The sequence below is a fragment of the Meriones unguiculatus genome, chromosome 4, assembly GCF_030254825.1.
Source record: "Meriones unguiculatus strain TT.TT164.6M chromosome 4, Bangor_MerUng_6.1, whole genome shotgun sequence".
Classification (NCBI taxonomy): Eukaryota; Metazoa; Chordata; class Mammalia; order Rodentia; family Muridae; genus Meriones; species Meriones unguiculatus.
In genome coordinates this window covers 105,774,439-105,800,686 of record NC_083352.1, presented here as the reverse complement: position 1 = coordinate 105,800,686, position 26,248 = coordinate 105,774,439, and the positions used below count along the sequence as shown (strand labels likewise).

Below are 26,248 nucleotides of genomic sequence, written 5' to 3'. Positions count from 1 at the left end.
TTCACAGTGTAAGTCCTTGTTTATGGCTCCCCTCGGCACTGATTAGGATGACAAAGAGACAATGGAACACTTCTTCCCAAAAGGAACTTCTTGGACCCATTGGCAAAACATTAGAGAGTGGCTCTGAAGTCTAAGAAACAGGACACGGAGGCTCTGTAAGCTGGGGGAGTATTTCAGAATCCTACCCCAGGCCAAGAGTGAGTCACAGTGAAAGCCTTTAAAGCAGAAAACCATCAACCTAGATTTCAGTTTCAGAATAACACATACTTGGCCAAGAGGGGATGCTTTAAAAAATATTTCTGAAGCTACTTGATAGAAAAATTGAACAGCTAAGAACATTGGCATATAATGATTACCCCGCCCCCCCACCCCCCCACGTAATGTGGGTCAGAGCCTATGTGGACATGACCACAGACAGGCAGGGAAACATGCCTTCTTCCCAGCTCTTAACACTGTTTCATGAACAGAACCCCGCATCTCCACGAGGCTAGGACTCAGCTGCTCCAGGCTGCCTTCTGGCTCCTGTGCTCAGCTCCTGGATTCTTCATCTTCCTGTTCCTGGGCTCTGGAGTTGCTTGAGGTGCCTATTTTGAGAATAAGAGAAAAAGATTCTTGTTCTATTATTCATATGTGCGAGCACTGTTCATTTCTCTCAAAGAGACGCAGGCTTGGTTGGTTTCCTAAATGTCCTACAATAAATACTTAAGATTCACCAGGAAGGTCCTCATCATGGGCTGGAACACACCACCAAGAATTATTCTGCTAAGCTTCCTGAATGCAGAAAACGAACAAATTACCATTCCATGTAATATTTGTCCGGGATCTGTCAGTTTACAAAGTGCCTGCGTTTGATCTTCACAATAACCCCAGAGAGGTGGATAGGGTACAGGTTGCAAAAATTATGTAAACTGCACACACACACACACACATATATATATTTAAAATATATACATTAAAAGAAGGCTCTAAAGGCTTTAGAGACGCTGGATGGAGGTCAGAGCATTTGGGAACTTAATTTCAGGGCTGAAGTATTCGTGCACATATTTAAAAACCATTTATTCAGAGCTTGTTAAAGCCAGATGAGATGGCAGTGGGTACAAAGATGACTAAAACACAGCCGTCCAGCGTAGGAGGGAGATCAGGTTCTAGCCAGAAGTAAACAAGCCCCTGCTTTGCAAGGAGGGAGGAGGATGTGTGCTCTAGAGAATGGAGGAGAATAGGCCCACAGCTCTAATCCAATGTTCCTGCGGGAGACCGGCTCTGGCGGTTGTTTACTAACGGCGTGTGCACTGAGAGGAGGAGGAAGTGGAGGAGGGGGCTTTGCCACGTGACTGGGATCGGCTCTCACCGAAGGGGTGGGCTGCTGGAACTCTTCCCTCACTGCAAAAAAATAACCCCCGGGGTCTGCACAGGGTTCCTTGCTTTTTCGCACCCGGGCCTGTGGTTTTAGAGCAGCCGAGTGCACGCTTCTACCTCTCCAGCGGGGCCTGGGCCGTTTGTTGTCCTCCGAGCAGCCCCCGCTGATCCTCGGCCGCTGAGGGGAGTGGGCGCCGCTGTCCGCCAAGAGCTCGGCAGCAGAGGCCTGTCCTTGTCGTTCTCGGCATCAGCGAGCACTGCTGCTCGCCGGCGCCTCGATTCTTACATGTATTCATGGTGTGTGCTTGAAAGATACTTTTCATGCGAGTGTAGTTGCATACGAACACGCGCCCTTAAGAGGAAAAGCACCCAGGGCTCCCGTGCCCGACCCTACGCAGCTCCCACGCCTGCCTCGCCAGGGTGCCAAGCTCCCCTTGGCTGGCACCCGGGAGACGCAGGAGACCCCCAAGTGTGGCCAAACTGGTCCCAATCAGACCTCAGAGCTGAGGCCAACATTGCGGACAATGCACCCCTTGAACCCGCGCTGCAGATGCAGGTCTGTCACCCAGGCTTGTTGGTGACCCGACCTCCTAGGCCGCTCTGCTCTAGGGATGTGGCAGCTGCAGCGCTGGGGGCCCGTAGGCGAATCCTCCCCAAGCCAGGCCAGGGTAGCAAGTCAGGGATGCGGGGTTCCAGAGACCGGGAGGCAGCCCGAAGCCCCAGTTCGACAGAGCGAGGGCATAGCCACAACAGAAAGTTCCTTTGCAGCGACTGGGACTGAGAAGGGGGGTCTTCAAGTTTACAGGGGAACTTTCCCACTTGACATGTACAACACTGTACTGACTGCTGCAGACTGTGGTGCCTAATGGTGGGTGCCCGACGACCCCTGACCGCCTGCAGCGAGGACTGCAAGGCCTAAAGCTCAAGGGCTTATTTTTCTTGTTGTTGTTCCTTTTTAAAAAAGAAAAAAAATAGGCCAGGTTGTTTTTCGGATACTTTTTTATTTTTTTATTTTTCACAGTTAAAAAAATAAAAATGAAAGCTATCTCAGCAGTGCCAGCGCCTGCAGTGGAGCGTGCCTGGCCTGCAGAGGCAGTCGTCTTCCACTTTCCCTCCACCCCCGCGCAGGACTAGGCTCTGCAAGAGCCACATGCTGCCTGCTTGGCAATCCTACCAGAAGTTCACAATTGCCTGGACCCCAGTCGTGGTTTTCAGCTCCAAGGCCAAGTTTTTGAAGCTTTTTTTGGGTCAGGACGCCCGCCCCAGAGCCTGAACACACTTAGGAAAAGGGAAACAGGACACCCCGGGAAATACCCCAGAGAGGGCGGAGCTGGGGGGAGGGGCAGGGCAACAGGGGAGCTCCCGCTTCCGGAACGTTGCAAGCAAAGCTCATGCAAGTCGTATGGGGGCACCCGCGAGTGACGGACAGGAAGAGGACGGGGGAACGCCTGAGCCCGGGACCACTGCACGGAAACGGCCCTGGGGGCTGGGTTGCAGCCGTATCCCGGGATGGAGGGTGTCGGCGAAGAGGAGTAAAAAAGCCGGGGAGGCAGGCCGTGAGGTCCTCGTGGAGGCCTGCAGCCTGATGGCAGTGGAGAACAAAGCCACACAGGAAAGAAAGGGGTCAGGTCAAGCTGAGCCCTAGGACGCTCTGTCGACTCGGAGGGAGCTGCAGACACTCTCTTGTAGTTCTGGGCTCCGGCCTCTTTTGTGTTTGGAGCAGGCCTTTTGTGAGGAGAGTTAACCAAATTTCGGAGTTAGAGCCACATGCCTGACACGCAAGCGCTAAGTTAGGGTTAGAGCGCCAGAAAGCTTAGGGGAGGTCTTAGGAAATGAGTGGGTAGGGGTCTTTTCCATTCCCTAACCGGATTGGCTAGTTAGACGCTTGTGGATCCAACGTTGGATTGGGGAGGGGTCTCCAGGACGTTAGATTTCAGTACAAGGATTGGGGGGATTCAAGTGCTTAGAGATCTGAGCCAGGCCTTGGGTAGGGGGAGCCAGACAATTGGAAAGCCTAGGTACGTTATTTGGGGAGGGGTCTTTGCGCTTTGGCGGAGCACAAAATTGTGTCTTTTTGGCCTAAGGCCAGGAGAGGTTTCTATGCAAGGGGGAACCGGCTAGGCCAGACCAAGAGAAAGGGTGAAAAATCAGGAATATAAGAGGGCGGGGGACCCTGAAAGGGGGGTCACAAAGGGTGAGAAATGGCCACCAGGCGTTTAACCGACGCTTTCTTGTTGTTGCGGAATAATTCCATCCAAAACCGGCAGCTGTTAGCCGAGCAAGTGAGTAGTCACACCACCTCCAGCCCTCTGCATTCACGTAGCATTGCTGCGGTGAGTCTCCTGGCGGCCTCTCCAGACACACACACCGTGTGCCCTGTGGCTCTGCCTGCCTGTCTGTCTGTCTCTTGTCTGTCTCTGTCTAAAAGGAAAAAAAGAAAAAAAAAAAAAAAGAGGGAAGAACAACAACAACAAGACGAAGACGACTAGTAGTGATACAGGTGGAAGGGAATCCTTGGCCAGGGGACCATCCCCCCTGGCCAACCCCCCCCAATGGGGACCACAGTATCAAGCCCTGCCCTATCTTACTTGACTCTTCTCACTTTATGGGCCTCCTAGCTCTCCTCCCCCACCCTCCGTCGTCACAGCACGACAGGCATTTTCAATTTACATATGTTTTAACACGAGGACTTGGAACCTAGGCCTTTCTCGAACCTTTTTTTGTTTTGTTCTGTTTTGTTTGAAGCTCTCCTCCTTTCCCCACCCCCCTGCAATGGCCTCACTTTGGTTCTGTGGGCCAGGTGGTTGGTTAGCTGACTCAAATCCTTGCTGAGCAAGCTAACCTCCCACCCCCCCACAGGAAGGAGTTGTGTTGTGTTGTGCTGTGTGTGTGCGTGTGAGTGAGCCTATTTTCTTTTCCCACCATTTTTCTTCCAATGGCTCCAAGTCCTCCGTGTGGCCATGCACTCTAAGAATAATTTTTTTGCTGTTTTTCCCGAGGGCTTGTGTTGGTGATACTGCAAGGTGCTAGGCTCTTCGTTTTCCATTTCCCACACAGGAAATTATGCTGTCCCCTCCATTCGAACCTTTTTTTAAAAACATGATGGGGACGTGAAAATTAACCCCTCAAAATAGCATATTGGTTTTGATTTTATTGACCAGAACTTTACTTCGTGTAGCAGTAGAGGGCTTGTTGTTGTTCTTTCTCAAAGCAATGTTCCAGAAAGATTGCTGTATGTGGTTTGTTTTTAATGGAGGCTTTGACTTCTTGAGACTGAGTTTACTGCCCTCTCAGATAGGGGGCAGGTCTCAATGGCCCAAGCAGATGAATATTGTTAGCTTTGTAAGAATACCTTTAATTGAAAGGGAAGGTTTGAACAGAAGCAGCCTTAAAACATGGGGCATGGACAGTCATCGATGCCAGGACCATAGGGGATTGTATTTAAAATACGATTGTGAAACCCTGCACCTTTCCCACCATTTAGACACTGTATTGCGTTTTAATTTTTTTCTTTTGTCATTTATTGAAATGCTGATGAAAAATTGAGCTCTGTGTCGTGATGGCAGTGTGTTGTCAATGCAGTTGCCCCTTTTTAAGTCACCATGGAAAATGGCCATATTATTCACAGAAAAGGGATTTTAAGCCGTGGGAACAGTTTTAGGAATAAAAGGATGCAGGATGTAAACTTTGGTCACAAGACATAGAAAACTAGCTCGGGGTGTGGTGGGGCTTTTGTTTACATTTGTATTTGAAGGATTTTTACATTTGTAAACTGAAAAAATAATATTGCATAGAAATAAGTAGGAAAAAAAATCTTAGCATGGAAACGGGTTCATTCTAACACAGCTTTTGAAAAGAGTCTCCAGAAATAAATGGAGAAATAGTGAATGGAGAGAGAATGAATACAATGTGGTGGGTCTTCAGTTATGTTAAATAAGAGTCGCCTGTTCTTTATGATGATTTTATGCTACATCATGGGGAGGAAAAAAAAACAAACAAAAAAACCCCAGAACTAAACCCATGCTAAAGCTTCTAGGGTCACAGTTTTAAGTGATAAAAACATATTCTTTGTTTTTTAAAAATTTAATTCTGTAAAGTTCAAAGCAACCTGAACCTTTGAGTACCATGAGAGAAAAATTTTAACCATTAATGTAGAGAGTTTAAAAAATACAGTGTCTTGGACAGGCAGCTTTTGAAAAAAAAAATGTTGCTGAATCCAGCTGCTTTTTAAATGTTTCTCTAAATTAGATTATTTGAATATATTTTTGTATGTCTATATATGTGGAATAAAGTAATTTGAAATGCTTAGCTATAGTATTTGGTTTGGAAAAGCAGATAATGTCAAGAAATATACAGACATATTTAGAAAATTCATACAGTTTTTTTAAAGTGATTTATAAATTTAACAAAAATTCATGTTGAAGTCAAGAACGTTAAAAATATTTTCATATGTCAGACTATTGGAAATATTGAAAGGTTGTATTAGCCAGTACCTCCGGAATTTTTTTTAGATAACTGAAAGAAGTCAGGTCCGTGGAAATGCCTGTGTGATCAGTTCGAACTAACCTCCTCCAAAAAAAGGGGGGGGGGGCAGAATTTTGCACTCCAACAAAAATAGTTTGCCTAGATTAGAATTTAAAATGCAAAAATGCAGTTTTACATTTCTACATTTTAATTGTGTTCATTAAAAAGCAAACACCGTGCTGTGATTCACTGTGTTTAGGACAAGGTGTTATTTTTTAGTTTGTTTATAAGTTTTTTTTTCACAAATTATTTCTGCACACAAAATAGTCAAGAATAACATGATATTAACAGAGTAGAGATCACAATTTTTTATGACTCTTTTGGAAGTCAAAAAAGCATTATAAATTATAAATATTTTGAAGAAAAAATATGCTTAAGACAATTTTTAAAAACTACAGCATCGTTCATGCATTGCTTCTAGCTCGGAACAAATTTGAAACCATATTTTTGGCTGGCAAATTTCAAAACCATGTAGTAAATCAAACCTTTATCAGTCAACTTTGAATATTGACAACATTAGGTGATATTAGATTATTCAACTAATAATAAATAAATTTGTTTATTTTACTAGAAACCTATGGAAACATTTAATACTGAAATGACACTTTTTCATATATTTTGCTTTCAAAATTGAGGAAGCAGGAAGGCAAGCCCTTTTTAGTTCTTAAATCTAGTGATGCATTTTTATGTCAGGAACATTTTACCACTTTACATTTTTTCAGCACATTTTTCATCTTGAAAAAATTACAAATAAAAATTTGTCTTAGTCAAATAAGACAAAAGAGGTAATTTGTAAATGCATATTTAAACTTAGATAATTAAAAAGGAAGTAACCAAACCCGAGAATTTAATTTTAAAAAATCATTACCTGGGGTTTTAGATTTCTAATTAGAAGGGGAAACTAGACATTGATTTTGGTGTGTTTATTGCCTTGTGTGTAATTAAAAGAAAATATGTAAAATAATAGATTTTATTTATAAATTTAATATTGAGTTTCCCATTCTTATTTGAGGAGAGCACTACAGAAATGATTGCAGAGTGCCGTGCGAATGTACGTCTCTCACACAAGTCAAAACAAACCACAGTGGAAGCCTTAACATTTAAAACATTAAGCCCATATTTTTTATACTAATGCTTTGAAGAAAAAGCTACAAGTTTACTGGTGATTATTGCTGTAAGAGGCGATGCATACATGTAGACTTACAGCTCGGTGCAGGTAGACCTGTCACAAACAGGGACGGATTTGAGGACGTGGAGCAGCCAAACAAGCTTCAGAAAGTCCCAAGGGCCAGGTGGACCTCAAGGTCTTGACCCAATGTCCCTTTTTTTGGAACCCTCATGTTTCCCTGCTGGATACTTCTGTGATGGGTAGTACATTCCAGCAGCTGTCACATTTTTTTACTTCTGAAATGTCTTTTCCTTTATCAATGCCAGCAATTTTCCTGTCTCCCACTCCACCGTGGTCTGTCCCTGGTGTCTGCGGCAGAGGACACTAATTCTTCCTGCATGTGGACCCAACTGCTGCCTTGCTCTCTGGAGGGTTTTTCTAGGTTCAGTCATCCCGGCTCAGACGTATAGGTTAAGTTTCTTCCCTGTAAATGAGGGCTGTCTTTTCTGTGTTCTTTTAAAAATTCAGTACAAAATGGGTACAAGATTCTACTAATTTATGCTTTTGTGTTCATATTAGTATAGTTAATTGTGAAAAACAGACTGGGGTTGGAATTTTATGTGTAAGCCAAAGGCACTTGTTGGTAATTTTCAGGAGTTGTGTCTGCCTTAGGTTTGGGCATCCATCACATTATCCCTCGGGCAGCATATGATAAAGGGAGAGTGATGGATGTAAGTCTGGGAATTTAGTCTAAGCCCTGCTCTGCTGTGGATGTAATCTTTTTGGACATCTTTTGTCTCGTTGCTAAATTGAGGATTTTGAGTGAGGCGATCTCTGGTGGCCCCATCAATTCAACAGTTTTCTCTGCAGTTCTGTTTTAATACTTCTTTCTCCTGACCAGAGCACACAACCTTACTTTTAAATTGAAAAGGAGAAATCCATAGTCAACAACAGTGTTATGGCTGTCAGCTCAAGGTTACTGATGAAAAATACTGAGAAGTAGCACCAAGCCTGTGCAAACGTAACTTTCTTGACATCGTGTCTGCCAAGTACAGTCAGTATCTCATGTAGGCAATTACAAGCAGTTGGCTTCAGGAACCTAAGTGGATTTATGAAGTTAAATTTTATATATTATATATATATAATATATATATTTAACTTTTTTTTTTTAATCTTGGAATGAATGAAAGGGAGAGGCTGAGTTGGTTTAAATATTTGTTGTTCTTGTTTTCTTGCCTCTTGAGATGAATCTGAACCAGGGGTGGGAGCAGTTGGTTAGTGTTGACGGCCTGATCTATACTTCGCTGTAAAAGCATGCACAATCTATAAATGGAAACTGGAGTTAATTGCTCTTAGATTAGTTTGAAACTAGCACATTATTTTTAATAAAATGTGTGTTTAGGGGTGGGAGAAACCTAAGGATTAACCACAGTTATGAGGAACCTGAGGTCCTTACTCTGTCTTGACTGTAATATTAGTGAAGATTTATTAAGTGCTTACTGGGTGCCTGGCAAGGCTGAGCCTTTTCCATGTGTAACCTTGTGTTGTCCTGGATGAAGCTGGTGCTCATGGTTCATATGAGCAGAATAATGGGTGGAGGAGTTGGGAACTGACCCCGGTCACCTACCTCATGAATGTGAGATTGTGGGTAAGGCCCTGGCCACACTGGCCCTGGCTGCTCCTCAGGGCCTGTGGAAGGACTTAGTTTAATTACATTTTTTTTTCTCTTGCAGTAGGCTAGCCTGGTTTTTTTATTTCTTTTTACAGCCATTCACAGTCAGTTTTAACTTGTTCATCGAAGGGCCTCAGTCTGCTGGAAAGTCATGTCTCTGTCTGAAGGCTCCAAGTATGAAATCATTGTATATTTCTCTTTAGATGTATTTGCTTTTCTGTGTGTAAAGATTCCATTTGAGCAGGAAGGTTGACCTGGGAATGAGGGTGCTTTGTTGGATGAAAGTGAAGCAAACTGTCAATTTTGGCAGGAACAGGAATAAAATAAACATCAGCATAGCACAGACCTGTGCTCCTAGCTCGTGCTGCTCAGCTCCTCCAGACCTCTGAGCAAACACAGATGGGCCTCTACTTCTCAGTTTTATGTAGGACTCTCGTTTTCTAGACTATAAACTCCAAATGCAGTTTGGGGTTTTTCAGTGTTTGCTTGGTTGCATGCCATGGGCAGGTCACAGCCTTGGTTTAGACAATATAAAGGGTTAGAAGGTGGTGACAGGGAGGTGTTATCATTGGACTACATTATGGTCTTTTCTGATGGTAATTCTCATGTTTTAACTCAGGTCTTGACTAAATTGTCTGGTAATTTTGTGGTAGGAGTTTTGAAAATCTGCTTTTTAAGAAATAAAATGAGGGTGGTCTTTGAAAAGGTAGTGTTCTGATGCAGTCCTGATGTGCAAGTAATTCCAGGAATGATTAATAAAAACAGAGGCTGGAGGGTGGGATGGGGAGCAGCTTGGTGCACCTGGGCTGCCCCTTCCTTGCCATCAGCTAATACTGTTACTGTGATGTTGTGAAGTATAGTTGTGAGTATTTCTAAGTGTTGCTTTTATTCCTAGGATCTCATGATTGTAATTTCACCTCTTAGTGCTTAGTAATTGTAGGAAAGAAAAGAAGAGGGTGTGTGTGGCCAGCTAATAACCCAGCGGCACAGGCTCGCGTGAAGGCTGCTTGGACAGTGGCTCGCAATACTGCTCTTGAAGATGAAGCTCCGGGAGTGCCCGCACAGGGGTCTAGGCTCCAGCTCCACTGCAGGATTATCTTGCATCTGGTGTATTGATAAAAGACATCCATGCTCTCTTTCTGGACCTGCTAAGCTTTTTAAAAAATACGTGTTTTGTTTTCTTTTTAAAGCAAAGTGAGATGAGATAACAGGAGATATTTCCATGACTTAGTCTCCTCAGCCTCTACCACAACAGCATGCCTGTGTGATGCATCTTCGCACCAGCGGGGGAAGTGCAGGAGTGCAGAGGCTCTCTCCGTATATTTCTATCCGGGGCATTGTGTGATTGCTGTGTGTGTAGATTTTGTTGTTTTGTTTATTGCTAGCATTATGTGATATTTTGGTATCAATAGTCAAGCTTCATTTGTATTACTAACCTTTAAATAAGAATATTATGTTAATTATTTTTTTAAATTTACTGCTAAACAAAAAATCAACACAGTTGATTATTGAAATTCACAACTAATTATTTCCATGATCAATACTGTAGAAAAAAAGAACCTTGTTGTTTAGATTATCTGTCATTAGTAACTGTCTCCTCAGAAGATAGAGTTCCATGTTGATCTAAAAAAGAATCTTTAATTTTCAACTGAAATTAACCCTTGATTGTCCAATGCCAGCTTTTCACACTGGTTTGTCCCTTTAGTTTATAGTACTGTGTAGCACTCTACATAGCTGTGCCTAATCACAACACATACCGGGCTAATGCAGGAACGTTTCTCTCTCTTCCACCCGTGTCTCCATCACCGGGGACAAAGCCATGGCCACATGATTTAATTAGTGTGGTCCTTCGGTAGAGTTGCTGCAGTATTATTTAAATGCAGTCCTTGGTAAACACTTTTGTGGATTGTTTTTATTTTAATTTTGTTACACTGGCTGAGCTGATTGGCATGTTAAAAATGCATTTATATGATAGTAACATTTTAGCATTTATTTTATCTTTAAGGAGATTCAGAAGTGATATTGCAAGTAATAATTGATATTTATGAAAAAGATTACCACTGTATTGTAGTGAAACAAAGCAAGCATGTTTTTGCTTATCTATAATGTGTTTTAATTTTTACACCTATTGATTACTATCTCCTTTACCAAAAGAACTGCAGTAAATAAAAACACAGGTTGATGTGGCTTTTTATACGAAAAAAAAAAAAAGAATCCAAGACAACTTTATAAGTATTGGGTTTTGTAGTCAACTTGAGTAGCTTTATACATTCTCCTCACCTGATGGCCTTGTGTGTCTGTCTGCCCATGCCTTTCCTCTTCTCTTCCTGCCTGGATGGCCCGATGGCAACACCGCAACCACAGGAGCTGGATGAGGTACTGTGCTTTGGGTATTTCTGCGTATTGGGTGATTTTAGTGTATGAAATAACTGTTTCCCTGCAGTCACATATATGACACGAGCCCTGGCATGCATTTAGAGTTGATTAAATTATTCCGTGAAGTGCATTGATTTCATGCTTTGCTCACACCATGTGAAGTGACTTAAAGATGTTTAGGAGCCATGGTTCCTATTTGGGAAAATTCTCAGTTTGGAAGCAGCCACGTGTTAGAGCTGCTTGAGCAGGAAGCAAGCTACCTGCTTACAAGGATGATGACCTTGGACTCCTGATTGCCGAGACAAAGGTATAGGCCATCTGATGGAAGCCTCAGACAGGTAGCAATGGAGCTGTGAGTGCTGCTGCCACCTCACTAGTCCCTGGTGCTCCAGTTGAAGTGAGGGATGCTCCGTGTTTGGGCTGCTGCTACAGAGGCCCACTTCTGCCCCTTCCCAACAGCATATGTTTGGTTTTCATGTCTTAGCATCTCACCAGTAAGGGGAAGAGAGTATGTATCTTGTCACTTGATTTTTAGTAGCCCTGCCTAAAGGGACGGGGACAGGGAAGTGACACTACTGCTGACTGAATTAGTGGCGCTTTTTGACTCAGTGATGAAGGGACAGTGAGGGCTTTTCTGAGGGTTGACCTTTTACACAGTAACAGAGACCAGGCCATTTTATTTTAATATGTAAGTTTGCACGGGAAGGCAGATCAGGAGATCCGGATCACTTCCTTTTACAAATCTGCAGGTGCCTATTCCTGGGTATGCTCTAGCTGTACATTGGAAGAGCCTAAACTTACAGTTGGTGATGCCAGCAGACTGCACCACTCAAGCATTTGTCCTTCGGAGCAAAAGGCAGAACTCTTTAATCCTCATGATTGCATAAGAATCCCACCTGTGAGGGCTTAGGCTGAATAAGCTTCCTGATCCATAATCAGCTGGGAAGGATACTGGGTACAAATGGTGATAGACTCCTAGTCTCCTTTTTTTTTGTTTGTTTTATGAAGAATGATCCATATTTGGGTGTTAAGAAAAGATACACGGAACTCCATTAACAGCCTGAAGCTCAGTGCCTCTGTAGGTGTGGAGGCTAGGCCATCCTGTCCCCATGCAGGGTTCTCAGTGCCAGTGCCTTTAGCCTTGGGCCAAGGAAAAGCGAAGCTAGGGAATGGATTTCTTGGGGCACAGCAGATGTAGATGGGTTTGCTAGTGAAACTCCTGCGAGGTTAAGGCCTGACAACTAGACCCAGATAGACACACAGAATATGGTACCAGAGCAGTATGTCAAGGTGTGCCTCCTCACTGAGTATATTGCAGCTTGGAACACCCTAGAGGACGGAGGACAAAGGTGTGGTTGTGGGAGGGCAGGTAAATGGTTGTAACACCTCAGGGTCACACTCATGGGGATCTTGTCTCCAGTCTTTTCCCCTCCTCTGGGCAGGTTCTAGAGACTAGCATTGTATGAAAGGAGCTTGCAGTCCATTTTGTGTTTCTTTGGGGTTTTTGAGTTAGGGTAACATCATGTAGCTGGGGCTGGTCTCCAGCCCTTGGCAGTCCTGTTTCCTCAGCAGCCCAGGTCCTGGGGTCACAGATGTGCACTGCAATATTTGATCTCTATTTGCATTTCTATTAGCCTCTTCTAGCATGTCCCTGGAGGAAGTGGGTGTGTTGTTGTATATGGAGCAGTCTTTTTACTGGGGCTCTTGGCTCAGCACGCCTCACTTCCCTCCCTTCTCCAGCACCATTATGTTCTTCATGAAGTGTAGCTTCCAGAATTATATTCGACATACTTTATTTACCTCATCCATTCATTCCACCCATTTACTGTTGACTCATTCAGCTAATTATAATTGTGTGTTCATTACTGTGAAGTGCCAGGTGCTGAATGAGGAGCTAGGGATGTTGTTGGGAAAGGTGTCCAGAGCTTGCTTCCTGGGGGAGGTCAGGCTTCAAGGTAGTTTCTTCTGGGAGTATTAACATCTGCACTTGGGCATCCTGGCATGAAGCCATGGATCTGAGAGCCCCCTACTCCATACAGGTAGCCCTGCAGGCATACAGGTTAGCCACTCAAGCTGAGGACCCTGGAGACATTGCTCAGGAAATATGCGCCAGAGTTTGGCTGAGGAGGAGAGCATTCTCTATCCATGTTGCTGGGGTGGTATCTGCTTTCTCCTCTGTCTTCTGTGCCTGGAATCTTCCAGAAGATGGGAGCTTTTTAAAAATTAGAAGGTATAAATATCAGGATCCCAAACCACCTAAATCTGTGGTCCAGCCCTTGTGGCTTTGAGCAGATCTCCATGCCCAAGGGTTTCAGCATTCACTGAAGGAAGGAGCAAGCCCTCAGGAAGGATTGTGTCTTCAGTGGCAAAAGCGCTCAGTGCTGTGCTGATGGGCAGGAGTTGCTGCTACTCTTTTTTTTTTTTTTTTTCCTAGCTTGTATATATTTAGGAAAGTCAGTGAATTAGCAAGATTGTCATTATCAAGACAGTGTGTGACTCTCAAGGTATGTGTTCTGTTTTGTGTTCCATTTAGAAAGTGTTTTCAGTAATTTCATAATGAAAATAAAGCATTATTTTTAATCTCAGATTAAGATGGTTTGTGACACCTTGATTCTTTTGTCCATTCCTCTTGAACCTAGAGATTTTGTAGGCCATGTTGTCTGTTCTCATGCTTTGACTTCAGGATACACAGGCCCATTCCAAGAGTTGCCAGGCTGTGGTTTGTAGCATCCCTTCTGGATAGTTGAATGTTGAGTGCTTGTGCAGTCCAGTTGCTTGTCAGAGCTGCTCTTGTTCTACTGTTGAACTTGGCTTAGACCTCTGTACTGTACTGTCCCTCAATCTCACTGAATTAGCCCATATGTGCAATTGGGGATTTGTAAGAGTGGAACAGTGAGATATTTTAGGAAGAGTGCATATATGTTTCTTCTATAGGTCAGGTGTCTGAAGTGGAGCAGAAAGATAGACACCCTGCAGAGAAGTCTGGACACTGCTTTGAGCACTGCCAGGGGATTCAGCGTTTATATAGGAACAGGGCCCAGAGGTAGGTCAGTCAACCATGGTTCTTGGACAGCCCCAAGTGAAGGACACAAGAATTTTAAATTTTCAATTCTCTAATGTGCAGCCTGTGTAGCACTTTTTCTTATTTAAAAAAAAATATTTTTTAACTTCAGAAATGCAAGTTTATTTAAGAAAAGACAATTCATGTTGGGTTTGGGGAGTAGGGAGAGTTAAAATCAGGCAAGGATGAATGGAGAGAAGCATGGCTAGTGTGGGTTTTGTGGGAAGAGTGGCGGCTTGGAGACCAGTGTGCTCAACACAGCATGTTTGGTAGAGGAGGGAGGTTTGGGAAGTTGAAAGGGGGATTATTTATTTTGCCCGCAAGATACATTTTCATGTTCCTGTTTGTTCCCATTTCAAATAGTTGACGTTATCTTCAATTGTTTTCCCTTCTCAAAATACATGTTCTTTTTCAGTAGTACAAACTGTGATACACATTACAAACCTTTACCGATAAGAGACATGGAATGTTTCTTCTCAGTAGGACAGGGTTTCTGTCATGATGAGCTATGGCCGCAGACTCTCTCAGGGACAGATAATTGGCCACATGCAAGCCTGCAGTCCTAGTGCAGCATGGGGAAGCAGTAGTGGCTGCACAGTCTGGCACCTGTCCTTCTTGAAGTCTCCTAGTTTGTCAGTTTCCCTAGGACGCATGAGAGGGTGCCTGACCTTAGTTTGGATGTCCATTGGATGGGGACATGGCTTATATAAATGAAAGTGCCGCTTAAAACAATGCAGTCCACTCTGGCTGGATGTTCAGTTGTGACTCCTACTGAGAGTACAGGTGAATTTAAAGATGCCATCTTCCCACGTAGTCCAGTTTAATATGCATTTGTAAACAGTAAAAGTAGCACTGCCTATTTGTTCACAAATCAATCCTTTCTTTTTCAAAACACAGAGATAGAAACAGAGATATGTATGTAGATTGGAGATTAAGGTCTATGGCTCATTAGTAGTACTTTGTCAATTGAAACTTGTGCTTTTTGTGGTTTTTCTGCAGTTGAGTGCAGGTTCCACCCTCTTGTAGCAGTGAGTCTATTGAGATCTGCATTTTTATAACAGGCCAGAGCTGTGGCTAAGCAAGAGATTTGCCTTTGGTCAGTACACTTCCCAGGAGGGCAATCTTGGTGGCTGTGGAGTGGTTGTTTTCACATGCTCAGGACATGCCTGTTCAGACCGGCACTTCAGTACTAGAGTCTTCTCTAGCCTGTGTAGATGCTTCAGGAAGATATGAAACTCTGGGTCTCTTTTGCTGTCTGTTTTTCTGTCCACTGTCCTGATTTATTTCCTTAGTGAACTGCAGTTGTGTTTCACAGGTAGCTAACAGTGAGCTTGTAGGGGAAGGTTGGGGATTTTGGAATCAGCTGGCCCAGGTTTTAATCTGTCACATTAGCAGTAGCATGGTGCCTTAAGGCAAGCTGCTTAACTTTTCTGAGTTTCAATTCTCTATTATAGATTGAAGTAAATTCCTCAGCTCACCTGGTTTTAGTGAGGCTTAAAATAGTAAATAAGACTTCCCGTTAGTGAAGGCTTAAAGTGGCGGAATTGCCAGGGCTTGCAGTCGCCTGTGCATGCCTAGAGGACACACCATTAATTTAGGCATAGCAGTACCATGGGCCTGCAGTGGCGAGGTCGGCAATGGTGATGTGGACACAACCCGCAGGCCTTGGTCCAGTTCTGCCATCGTGGCCATTGTTAGATGCTAGGGCAGGTGGAGACAGGCTACTTAGAGGAAGGGAGTGAGACAGGGAAGGAGAGAGAGGGAGGGAGAGAGGAAGTTGGGGCAGGGGTTGCTGAAGTTGGAGTTGGAGTGAGCTCTCCAGGGTTGTAGGTCTTTTTACTTGAAGAGTTTTTAAGGTTATTTTTTTTCTTGAGTGGTAGTTTTCTGTTCATTTGTGAGAATTTTAGATTTGCCTCTATTGTTAGGTAAACAAATATGAATTTGTCAGATGCATAGCAATAAATGTAGGTGATTACAAGGAAAGAAGAGATGGATGTTGCTCATTTACAAAATGTGAGGACGTCTATAAACCACTGCCCATGGTATTGTGGGTATCATTTGCTTCTTAGAAATTAACATTTAAAAATCTGTGCTTTGGAGGACCTCTAGATCCTTTCAGATCCATTCATTACCTCCAGGCAAAATAAATAAATAACCAGGGTAATCCTATGTTCTTTTTTTCCTCCCTCCCACTCTCAGAAATTTCAAAGGCAATATATATTGCAAATTTAAAAAACAAAAACTACCTGTTGTTTCAAAGTAAGGGAAGTGTTGCCAGTGGACATGCAGCTGAAGCAAAGACGCGTCTGGCGTACAGAAGGTGGCTGCTGCAGGATTGCTTTGGCCCATGTGCAGAGTCCTGCTAACCCTTCCAAGTAGTTCTTGGCATATTTTAACTTGTGGCTAATGGCCTGATGACTGAGGTAACTGGACCAACATGATTTCCACAGCAGGCCTGCTGCTGTCACACTTGTTCTGCTTCCAGCACAGCCACACCCAACAGACTCACGATCTGCTTCCTGCTGTCCTGGCTTAGGTCTGTTGCTGAGAAGTCTTTCCTTAAGGAACTGGGTCTCTGACATTTTTATTACATTTCTGTAGCCAAGTCAAAGTTGTGTCCACAAGAATGTCCAAGAAGTTAAGAACTGGTGCATGAAAAGATGGGAATGGGCTTCAGACCCTAGTGTGTCATACGTAAGCTTGTAGTACAGGCATGGACATTTCCCTTGCACTTCCACAGCCTCTCGGGGGGGGGGGGTAGGGAGAGCCACATCCACATTGACCTCTGATCATGTCTCAATGTCCGTTTTTTACTCGTAGCTTGCTGATGACCGCATGGCACTGGTGTCAGGCATCAGCTTAGATCCAGAAGCAGCAATTGGTGTGACAAAGCGGTCACCTCCAAAATGGGTGGATGGAGTAGATGAAGTAAGTTAAGCATTAGTTCCTAAGTGTTTTGTTTGTTTGTTTGCCTTTTAAGTTTGGATAACAACATAGTTTAGAATATGTCGGATGAGTCAGTTTGGCTACAGTTAAAGTGTGTCCTCAGACACACACTTTTGAGTTTATTCATGTATATATACCACATGATAAAGTACGAGTGGGTCTGTCTGTCTGTGCTGATGATTTGGACTTACTATTAGCAGCAACTACCTGACTTAGAGAAAGAAATGACAAATTATGGAATAAGGAAGAGTGTGTGCTTGCTTGTTTTAGATTTATTTATTTATTTTGTTTGTTTGTTTGTTTGTTTTTTTCCAGGCAGGGTTTCTCTTTTTAGCCCAGGCTGTCCTAGAACTAGCCCTATAGACCAGGCTGGCCTCAAACTGCCTCCTCTGCCTCTGTCCTGCCTCACTAGTGCTGGGATTAAAAGCATATGACATACCTACTGGCTTATTTTACTTTATGCATATTAGTGTTTTGCCTACATGTATGTCTTTGTACCAAGTATGCAGCGCTGGAGATCATAAAAGGACATTGGATCCCCTGGAATTAGAGTTACACAGATAATTGTAAGCCACCATGTGGGTGCTGGGAAATGAACCCAATGTTCTATAACAGCAACAAGTGCTCTTAACTGCTGAGCCATCTTTCCAGCCTTTTTTGTTTTTTTTCTTTTGTAACTTGAATTTAAAATTTATTTGTGTGTCAGTATGCCACCAAATTGAACTGAATGTAGATTCTGGTGTAGCTAAACGTCTTGAATGCAGATGGAAAGCTTCGAGGCATGAGTAGAATTCTAGTGACTTTATTTGTTTAGATACAGTATGATGTTGGCCGGATTAAACAGAAGATGAAAGAGTTAGCCAGCCTTCATGACAAGCATTTGAACAGACCTACTCTGGATGACAGCAGCGAGGAAGAACACGCCATCGAGATTACCACCCAGGAGATCACACAGGTGAAGACACGAACTAGTCCCAGGGAGGTGGAGACCAGACCAGCCTTTGCTCTACCCTAAACCCAGTCCATGATGTCCTAGAGTTTCACAGTCCAACCTAAAACCCTAACAGGCACTATGAGTGCTTTTCCTAGTGTGTGGTTTTCTTGGAAGTACAGGCACTATTTTTCTATTGTTTATAGATTACATAAAAATTAGATTCAGCATAGTAAGAGAGTTGATCATTTAATGTTAAAATGTGTGATTGCTGGCACACATTGCAATTTTATGCTAAACAAAGTTCTCTAAGAAGATACATGGGCATTTTAATGGAAACACTAATGGAAGACTTGAACTAGTCTTCAGGTGATGTGGCTGGTGTCTAAGCTTTGATGTTTGTGCTTTGAGAGTGGACATTGAGTATCTAAAGCGTGTTTTGTGCTTGAGCAGCATTGAAATGTTTCTCCTTCAGTCTCTGACTCAGCCTTCTGATCTGTAAAGTGGGCATAAAAATCACACTAGTACCTGTCTTGGGTTCCTCCTATAGGAAGTCAAGGAGTAGTCAGACATGCAGTGTCCAGTTAGTAGTTAGGTCTTCATTGTGTGTATATGAAACCTCCAGTCACCCCCTTCCACTCCCGAAATGCACACATGAGCATGCATACCCCACCCCCCAACCTGGACTTTCTATACCAGCCTGCAGGGCAGGCTGCCTCCTGGCAGAGGCCTTGGCTAGGAGAGGCTTTTGATGTTAGCCAGAGCTATTCTCTCAGCTCTTCCATAGGTGCCAGCGTGCTGTGCAGGCCCTGCCCAGCCGGGCACGAAGGGCCTGCTCCGACCAGGAAGAGCGGCTACTGCGGAATGTGGTGGCCTCCCTGGCACAGGCCCTGCAGGAGCTGTCCACCAGCTTCCGGCATGCACAGTCCAGCTACCTGAAACGTGAGTGCTGCCGGCCCTGATTGAGGGACTCTTGAGTAAGAAACATTGTGTTTTCTGTCTTCCTTTGGGGCTGTTTCTCCATTCAGCACTCGCCTTTCATCGTTAACAGCTAGTTAGGCACATTCACACCTTTTGAGCAAGAGGAAGCTGCCTCCCTAGGGGACCCTTGCTGAGGAGAGAAGACCTGGCTCCTGGCGCAGTGGTACAGACAGTTCTTGTCCAGGTGACTAGCATTCATCTCTGGCTGTCCACAGACTTTGAAAGTCACAGCATATTTAGAGAAGGCTTGTTGATGTGACATTGGGTTCTGCAGGCTCTGATGATACATGCGAGAGCCAGTTCCTCCACACAGTGCCATCTGCATGGCCCTTGCGGCTTGAAAGCAGGGTGCAAACAATCTCGCCTCAGCTCTCCCTCTTACTGGGTTTTTCTGTATTGGCACTATAGTGGATAAAACTCCACTTACCCTGAAACCCTGCTCCCTTTCCCCCAGCAACCCGCATATATGTGTCTTCACTTCATTTCTCCAGAATCTGATCAGAATGCTTACTAGAGATGCTCCAGAAGAGAGATACTGATGTGTGTTAATATATTATAACAGCAGTTAGAATAACTGTTTTTGTTTCGCTTAGAGAGTCTCAGATGATTGTGTCCTGTCTGTCTTGGCGTCCCGCGAATTGGGCATTTAGAGAGTGGCTGCCCTGAATACCCTGAACACTTGCATGCTGTTGCAATGCTTTAACGCAAGGCTCCCCCTCTGGAGGTGGGCTTCTTTAGACCTGTTTAAGGGCCTCCCCTTGCTGTTGGGTTTTACTCTAGATTGCCTTTTTAATGGTAGAACAGTAGCCATACACATTGAAGTAAAGTGGGCTCCTGTCTGCTAGGCATGAAGAACCGAGAGGAAAGATCACAGCATTTCTTTGACACATCAGTGCCACTAATGGATGATGGAGATGATGCTGCTCTGTATGGTCAGGTATGTGATGGGACAGGCATCTGCTCCTTTTTTTTCCTAACTTCCTTGCCCCTGTGCAGTGCATGGGGGACAGCTGCTGTCTTGTATCAGCGGGATAGTTCTTGCTGCAGGCGGAGCAGCCATGCTGTGCCTCCCTCCCACCCCGCCCTCAGTTGTCAAAGGGAGGCCTGCAATATGCTTCCCGGAATGCAAGATGCAGAAAGCGGTACCCGGGCCCAGTGTGGCTGCAGATGGCTTCTTTCTGCACCCCACTTCAGCTGCTGTATTGCACACCATGCAGTTTGGGGGTTAGGGTCCTTGTTTCCTATCAAGACAGTAAGTTATCTGTTGTCAAATGCTTTAGAAAAATATTTTCAGAGTTTATTTTCCCTAAATGTTGTCTGAGCTAGCCTTCACAGCTTTCCTAATAGGGAAACTCTTGTTTGCACAGGGTTTCACAGATGACCAACTGGTGCTGGTAGAGCAGAACACACTGATGGTGGAGGAGAGGGAGCGAGAGATTCGTCAGATTGTGCAGTCCATTTCTGACCTCAACGAGATCTTCAGGGACTTGGGAGCCATGATTGTAGAGCAGGTGTGTGTGCTGCAGGGTCACACTGATGTCCTTGCTAACCCTCCCCATGGTCATGTTAAACCATTAAACATGTACTTCTCACATCTCGTGTATGTTTGTAGGTAATATGGGCTATTGTGTTTCCCTGTGAAAATACCATTTTTTTTTAATCTGGAGAGAGAGAGAGAGAGAGAGAGAGAGAGAGAGAGGTTATTCATTGTTACAGTCTGATTAGGGTGTTTTATTGTCTTGCCAGCAGGGATTTGTTTGGGTCCTGGTCCCATGAAACCAATTATAAAGTAGAATGTTGAGGTACCATCAGAGTTGACTGCTTAGTTGCCATGTTTCTCAGTGAATTTCCCCCTTTCCTGGTCCATGCTTCTTGTATGAACCAAGAGACCAGACAGTTTACTAACCTGTCCTTGAGACCCAAGTTGTCATTTTAGACAGTGTTTGGAGCATCCTGGCCATGGTGGTGGAACCTAGCTAGTATTCTCTATCTGCTAGATCCAACTTTCTAAGTAGGAAGAAGTGGAAAGCCATGGCCCTTCACTGTCCAGAACCAATCTCTATGAAATAGGTTTCTAACCCCTAGTACTTCTGAAGGTGGCATGTCTAAATCAAAAACAGAAACCTGGTTTTGGTTCTTGCTGCAGCTGACACAGTCATTTGGGCACTGCTTGGGGTTTGATGGTCCCAAGGTCTGTGATACACGTCTCGGGGTTGGAAGTTCAGTCTCCTGGCTATTATCATTGACTGTTGGCACTGTCTCCTATTATCAGGGTACAGTCCTCGACAGAATTGACTATAATGTTGAGCAGTCCTGTGTCAAGACCGAGGATGGCTTGAAACAGCTTCACAAGGTAGGAGCATTCTTAATGCTGGGTCTTTAGGTACTTTTACCAAATCTTGGGAATTCCTAGGAAGTTTTCATCTTCTGTCACACATCCTCAATGCAAGAGGCAGAAATGGACTTCATTGTTCCACTGGAACAGGTGTGGGGCTTGCTGTAGTTTGGGTGTCAGATGGACCTCACCTTGAGGTCAAACAAGGCTGGGCACCTCTTCTGTGGGGTCTGGGGTTTTCTTTCCTGTTTAGAGAAACCAGTCGGTTAGATCATTCTTGTTGTATGCTGAGAGGTTGTCTGCCTACTGCTGCTAATGTGTGGTGTTGGGGTTCACGTCTGATGTGTTGCTAATGGAGAGCTCTCAACTCAGGTAAAAGTCTAATTGTCCCTTACTGAGTCACTTCCAGAGAAGTTTGTGGTAGTTAGGTGGGGGTTGTGATCTTGTTGGTGAGGGTCCTCTTTCGTGAGGTTTCGCTGCATTCTGTCTGTTTGTTTAAGAAGTTGGTAGAAATCATTTTAGAAATCTTATGAGAAATGGGCTCATGTGTTCCCTTGTGAAGGGAAAGTAGCCAGCCATACTTGATAGATAGAATAGTCCTGTCCACCTTCTTGTTATCGATACCTGCTATGCCTTCAGCCATGCAACAAGTGTTTCCTCAAGTCATGAGCAGTTACTTTTTTTTTGAAAGCAGAAATCACCCCATCTCACCATGGTAGCCTGCAGGCTCTGACCAGAAACCCTTCGGATCCCTGTGCTGTTACCTCAGGATAGGGACAAGTCTTGCCTAGTAGGTGTTTAGAGTAACAGAGGCACCAGCCTGCCCCTCACAAGCTAAAGCTACCTCACTTCTCACTCGGTAGCAGGTTTGAGCTGCTGCTAAATTACCCATCGGCTGTGAAGTGTATTAAGTCACAACTGGGAAATGTGCTTTGTGTTGTGACACAGACAGAGGGTAAACTTCCATGTAGGAGGGACTGGATCGGACACAAGCTAAAACTTTGTTTTTGGTCTGGAGTTGTTTGAGTTCCCCAGTGTGTGGTTTGGTTTGCATTGGCTCCTTGGTTCTTGGGGTTGCTCTGAGGAATGGGGCTGTCAACAGTCTACATGGTGGGAAGGCAGCTGAGACTCGGGAGTTCCTCCCATTGGCCATCTCTCAAGGTGGTCTCCTGCCCTGTTTCTAGGTGAGGAAGCAATGCTGGTGTGGGTTCCCTGAGGACTCTCAGCCTCCAGTCCCTGCAGTCTCTGAGAATGTTCTTCTTTGGGGGTCTGTGTCAGTCCACAGCCATGTGAAGGACATTAGTGTTTCTGTGCCACCACACATTGATGTGTGTGGGGCTCCACAGTCCTTCTGTAGGAGAGGGACAAGGTGGGCAGCGCTGGATGCTGCATGTACGGGAAGGTGTGCAGACGGGGCTTTGGAAGTTCTTCTATATGCCTTAGCCCTGGGGTGGGGGTGGGGTTATTCCTTAGGTGGCTGTGAGACCAGCAATGGGCACATTGTCCATTTCTTCCTCAAACCATGAGGTTTCCAGGTTCAGAGGAAGAGACCCTAGGGCCTCTTGGGGGGGGGGGGTCACTGGTTCCATGCTCTGGTCACCCTTTCCTGCATGGGCACGAAAGACAATGAACATTTGTCCGAGGTGCAGAGACCTTCTTGAGAAGCCAGAGTAGGAAGTAGCAGGCTCAGTGTAATTTGGTGTCTCTTAGTCTGTGTCCTCACAGTCGATCCCAGTGTGGAACAGGGTCTTGGTAGTTGAGCTTATTCACATTGAGGGAGGTTCTAACCATGAGGCCTGGCTTGTAATGCAGACTTGAGACCATCCTGAAGAACCAAGGCTTCTGTGAGGTCTGTGGGGAAATGACACCTTCCCTCCTCTTTTGTAGGCAGAGCAGCACCAAAAGAAGAATCGGAAGATGCTTGTGATCTTGGTACTGGTTGTCATCATCGTGGTCCTCATTGTGGTCCTCATCGGTGTAAAGTCTCGCTAGTGGCACCAAGTTTTTGAAAGTGCTGCTGCATGGATTCCTTGGGTGTGAGGGCTTGGCTGGCGCCCCACTACTGCACTGCCTTCAGAGCGCAGCCCCTGGCTCAGCAGTGGGCAGTGGACCTTCGTGTGGACGCCTCCTAGCCAGTGGACTGGAGTACAGGCACTGCTGTGTGTTCCCATCTCTGTACAGAGTTTAAGAACTTGATGCTGTTGCTGAAGAGACTGGCCTGTGAGCAGCTGTAATGTGACATGTGTTAGAAGGTGAAAGGAGTGGAAAGTTTACAGGCATTGCTGAAGCTTCCGCATGATATGTGCGCACTCATTTTTAGCACTCATATCTGAGCAGCATGTTAAATAATTTTTGGGAAAATTTTTTTTAACCATTTGGTTTTTAAGAAGTTTGGTACCAAAAATTTATGAGTAGAGGCAAATGCCTCTTCATCTTCCCAGCTGAAAACAAACCAAGAAGTCCTTCAAGGATTTATAATCCGTTCCCATTAAGTTAATTTAGCTTTCCATCACTGTTAACGATCAGAGTAACAAAGTGTGAAAAATAAGAAACCATCATTGATGTTAATTAACACATTTAGACGGGCCAGTTAAACTAGCTTCATGCGTTTAAATCAATTGTAAATAACGTATTCCTCATTCAGAATTTTGCACTGCATTTTCTACTGTAAACTGAGAGGGGTTACTAAGCAAAACCTCCTGAATCAGAAAGTTGGTCATTTGAACCAACCTCACATTACAAGAAAGCTTGACAGTGTCATGAACTAGATTGAGCTAGTGTGTCCCCAGCCATTCTTACTCAGTCCATTACTTACATTCTAGCTATGTAATGACCTGTCCAAACCTGACTCCATTTAATGAACTGTGAATTTACACAGAGGCCATTTTAAATGGGTCACCCCATTTAAGATTAGTGGATCTCAAATTATTAACCAAACATCACTCCATTTCAAAGTAAAATATTCTCATGATTTGATTTATCGACTTTTCCGCTGCCACTTAGCAATGCCCAGAAAGCAGGTATATTCCTGAGGACAGTGAGAACCTCAACTAGGGAAATCCTGTGTGTATGCATGCTTTGTGTGTCTGTGTGTGCCCGCGAAAAATGCCTGTCTTTGAAAGTATATGTTCATATCACATGCATATCAGATCGCCAAAGTAGGGTTCTGTTTTCCTACCTGTTTACTTTATGGTGCTTGTGTGCTCTGCAGAACTAGAGTAATATGGACTGTGATGGAGCTTTGAAGATGAGAGTGTGAGTGTCTCATTGGCTCTGTTATCATCAACAGTGCTGTAATTTTAGTGGTCTCTGTGTAACTTTTGATGGCTTTTTAAAATTGTCTCTGCTTCCCTTAAATTATTTAAGAGGATGGGCCTGTTAAGTATGTTACATTTTTATTTGGACCAGGCATATGAAATGCCTCTCTAGAATTCACTGAAGGGTATCTTGAAACCCCAGCTCATATCTGGAAATGGAGTCATAAAGACCCATCACGAGCTCAGCTGCCCTTCCTGGGCTGTGGAATGGTGGGATTCAGAGGTTTACGGGATTCTTTGGCAACATTAGTACAGGTGGTTGGGAAAGAGGAGTCAGCACTTCAGAATTGAAGGAAGGGTTTACAGCCTCCTCTTCTATCCTGAGGTTAGGTAAGCCGCTCCTGGGTAGGCTGCTCAAATCGGAGGTCCTGCTTCAAGCAGTCTATGGAGGCCATGCTGAATAATTGTGAACACCTTGAAGAAAAGTGACCTTTTAAGAAAGGATCACTATTTATTTTTATTTATTTCCCTGAATAGGATTTTTGGGTTGGTTTTCCCCCAACCCACTTGGGTAACCTAACAATTGTGGTTAGGAATTGTCCCAAGGACCTGTGGGGAGAGGGACTTTTTCCTTCTGCCTGAAGGCAGTGTGTTGCTGGTCTGAGCTCAGCTACTCTTGATGGTCATCTTGAGGGGCCATGGGCAGGTTGGCCTATAGCTGGTTCCAGAGCCTTGAACACTAGCTCTTTGGAGTCCCCACTGCCCTTTTCTGTTGAGCCTGTCCCGGGGGGAAGGGGAAATAGAAGATCTGAAGCCTTTGAGGGCAAAAGAGAAGTTAGTACCCATGTCCTGGTAGGTACCTCAGGGTAATTTCTTTTGGAAAAGGACTCTTCTACCTGCTGACAGCCACTGTCTGTGCACTCATCGTGCCCTTCAGTCTGGCCTTGGAGGTGACAATCATGCAGGCTAGTCTCTCCCGATACCGGGGAAGTGCCCTGGGGAAGAAGCCCAGCCCCTGGACACTAATTCCCTCTCCTGTTCTGGTGGCTCTTGTAGAGTGGGATGGAAGGGGAGAGGAGGAAGTGTTGGTCCTTCAGGGCTCCTAGCTGAACATTGCTGTCTGTCATTCTGTTTGTTGAGGGTGGGGAGCATTGGGGTACTGGCTGGGCCACTGTGTGAAGCAGTGTGTGTCTAAGTTAACGGATGTACCACTTTCTCTGCTAATTGAGAGAGCATTATTTATTTGTTTTGACACAAGTGCTTGCAGTGTTTCATCCCAGCTAATGGCTTCTTAAAGGTAATAAAACCCTTCAACCTAATTGGTCAGATAAGACTTTTTCCTTGTATGCTTAAATAAAGCAATTAGTGAAGCACTTCTATCCAAAATGACTTTTTTTTTTCTCCTTTTTTTTTTTTTAAAAAAAAACTAATTTACTCTTACTGGAAACTTTTTGTATAAGAAAGCACTCTCACAGATTGAAGAGCAATCCCGCATTCCTAGTATTAATTTTAATGATGGGGGTCATATTTTCTTCAAATGTGTTTGTTTTAGCCATGTCTGGGATCTTTGGGGCCATGGCTATTTATTTTGTGCCTGAGGCCTCTGCCTCAGTGTCTGAACGCCGATTTGTCTATCTAATGGAGGCCCGCAAAGGGACCAATCAATTTGCAATCCAATATACAAAAAAGGAAACCACATAA

General features: G+C 44.4%; 1 protein-coding gene across 6 annotated transcripts; it reads left to right on the top strand.

The window, feature by feature from the left end:
• Positions 1-2,770: 2,770 nt before the first annotated feature.
• Stx16 (syntaxin 16) lies at positions 2,771-25,920 on the top strand. Of its 6 annotated transcripts, none has more exons than XM_021644404.2 (9): positions 2,771-3,689; positions 11,025-11,036; positions 16,918-17,025; positions 17,858-17,998; positions 18,751-18,916; positions 19,801-19,892; positions 20,323-20,466; positions 21,228-21,308; positions 23,178-25,920. In XM_021644404.2, exons 1-9 carry the CDS (start codon positions 3,558-3,560, stop codon positions 23,280-23,282), a joined length of 981 nt encoding a protein of 326 aa, XP_021500079.1. In that variant the 5' UTR covers positions 2,771-3,557; the 3' UTR covers positions 23,283-25,920. The 6 variants fall into 6 exon arrangements, with proteins under 6 accessions (XP_021500079.1, XP_021500081.1, XP_021500082.1 ...); XM_021644406.2 differs by having other exon boundaries at positions 2,772-3,638; XM_021644407.2 differs by lacking the exon at positions 11,025-11,036 and having other exon boundaries at positions 2,772-3,638.
• The last annotated feature ends 328 nt before the right edge of the window (positions 25,921-26,248 follow it).

Bases quoted from the DNA above. Each gene is read 5' to 3' on its own strand.
- Stx16 (XM_021644404.2), top strand. From the start codon at position 3,558: ATGGCCACCAGGCGTTTAACCGACGCTTTCTTGTTGTTGCGGAATAAT. The intron at 18,917-19,800 runs GTGAGTGCTGCC...CCTGTCTGCTAG, and splicing joins ACAGTCCAGCTACCTGAAAC to GCATGAAGAACCGAGAGGAA. The intron at 19,893-20,322 runs GTATGTGATGGG...TTGTTTGCACAG, and splicing joins ATGCTGCTCTGTATGGTCAG to GGTTTCACAGATGACCAACT.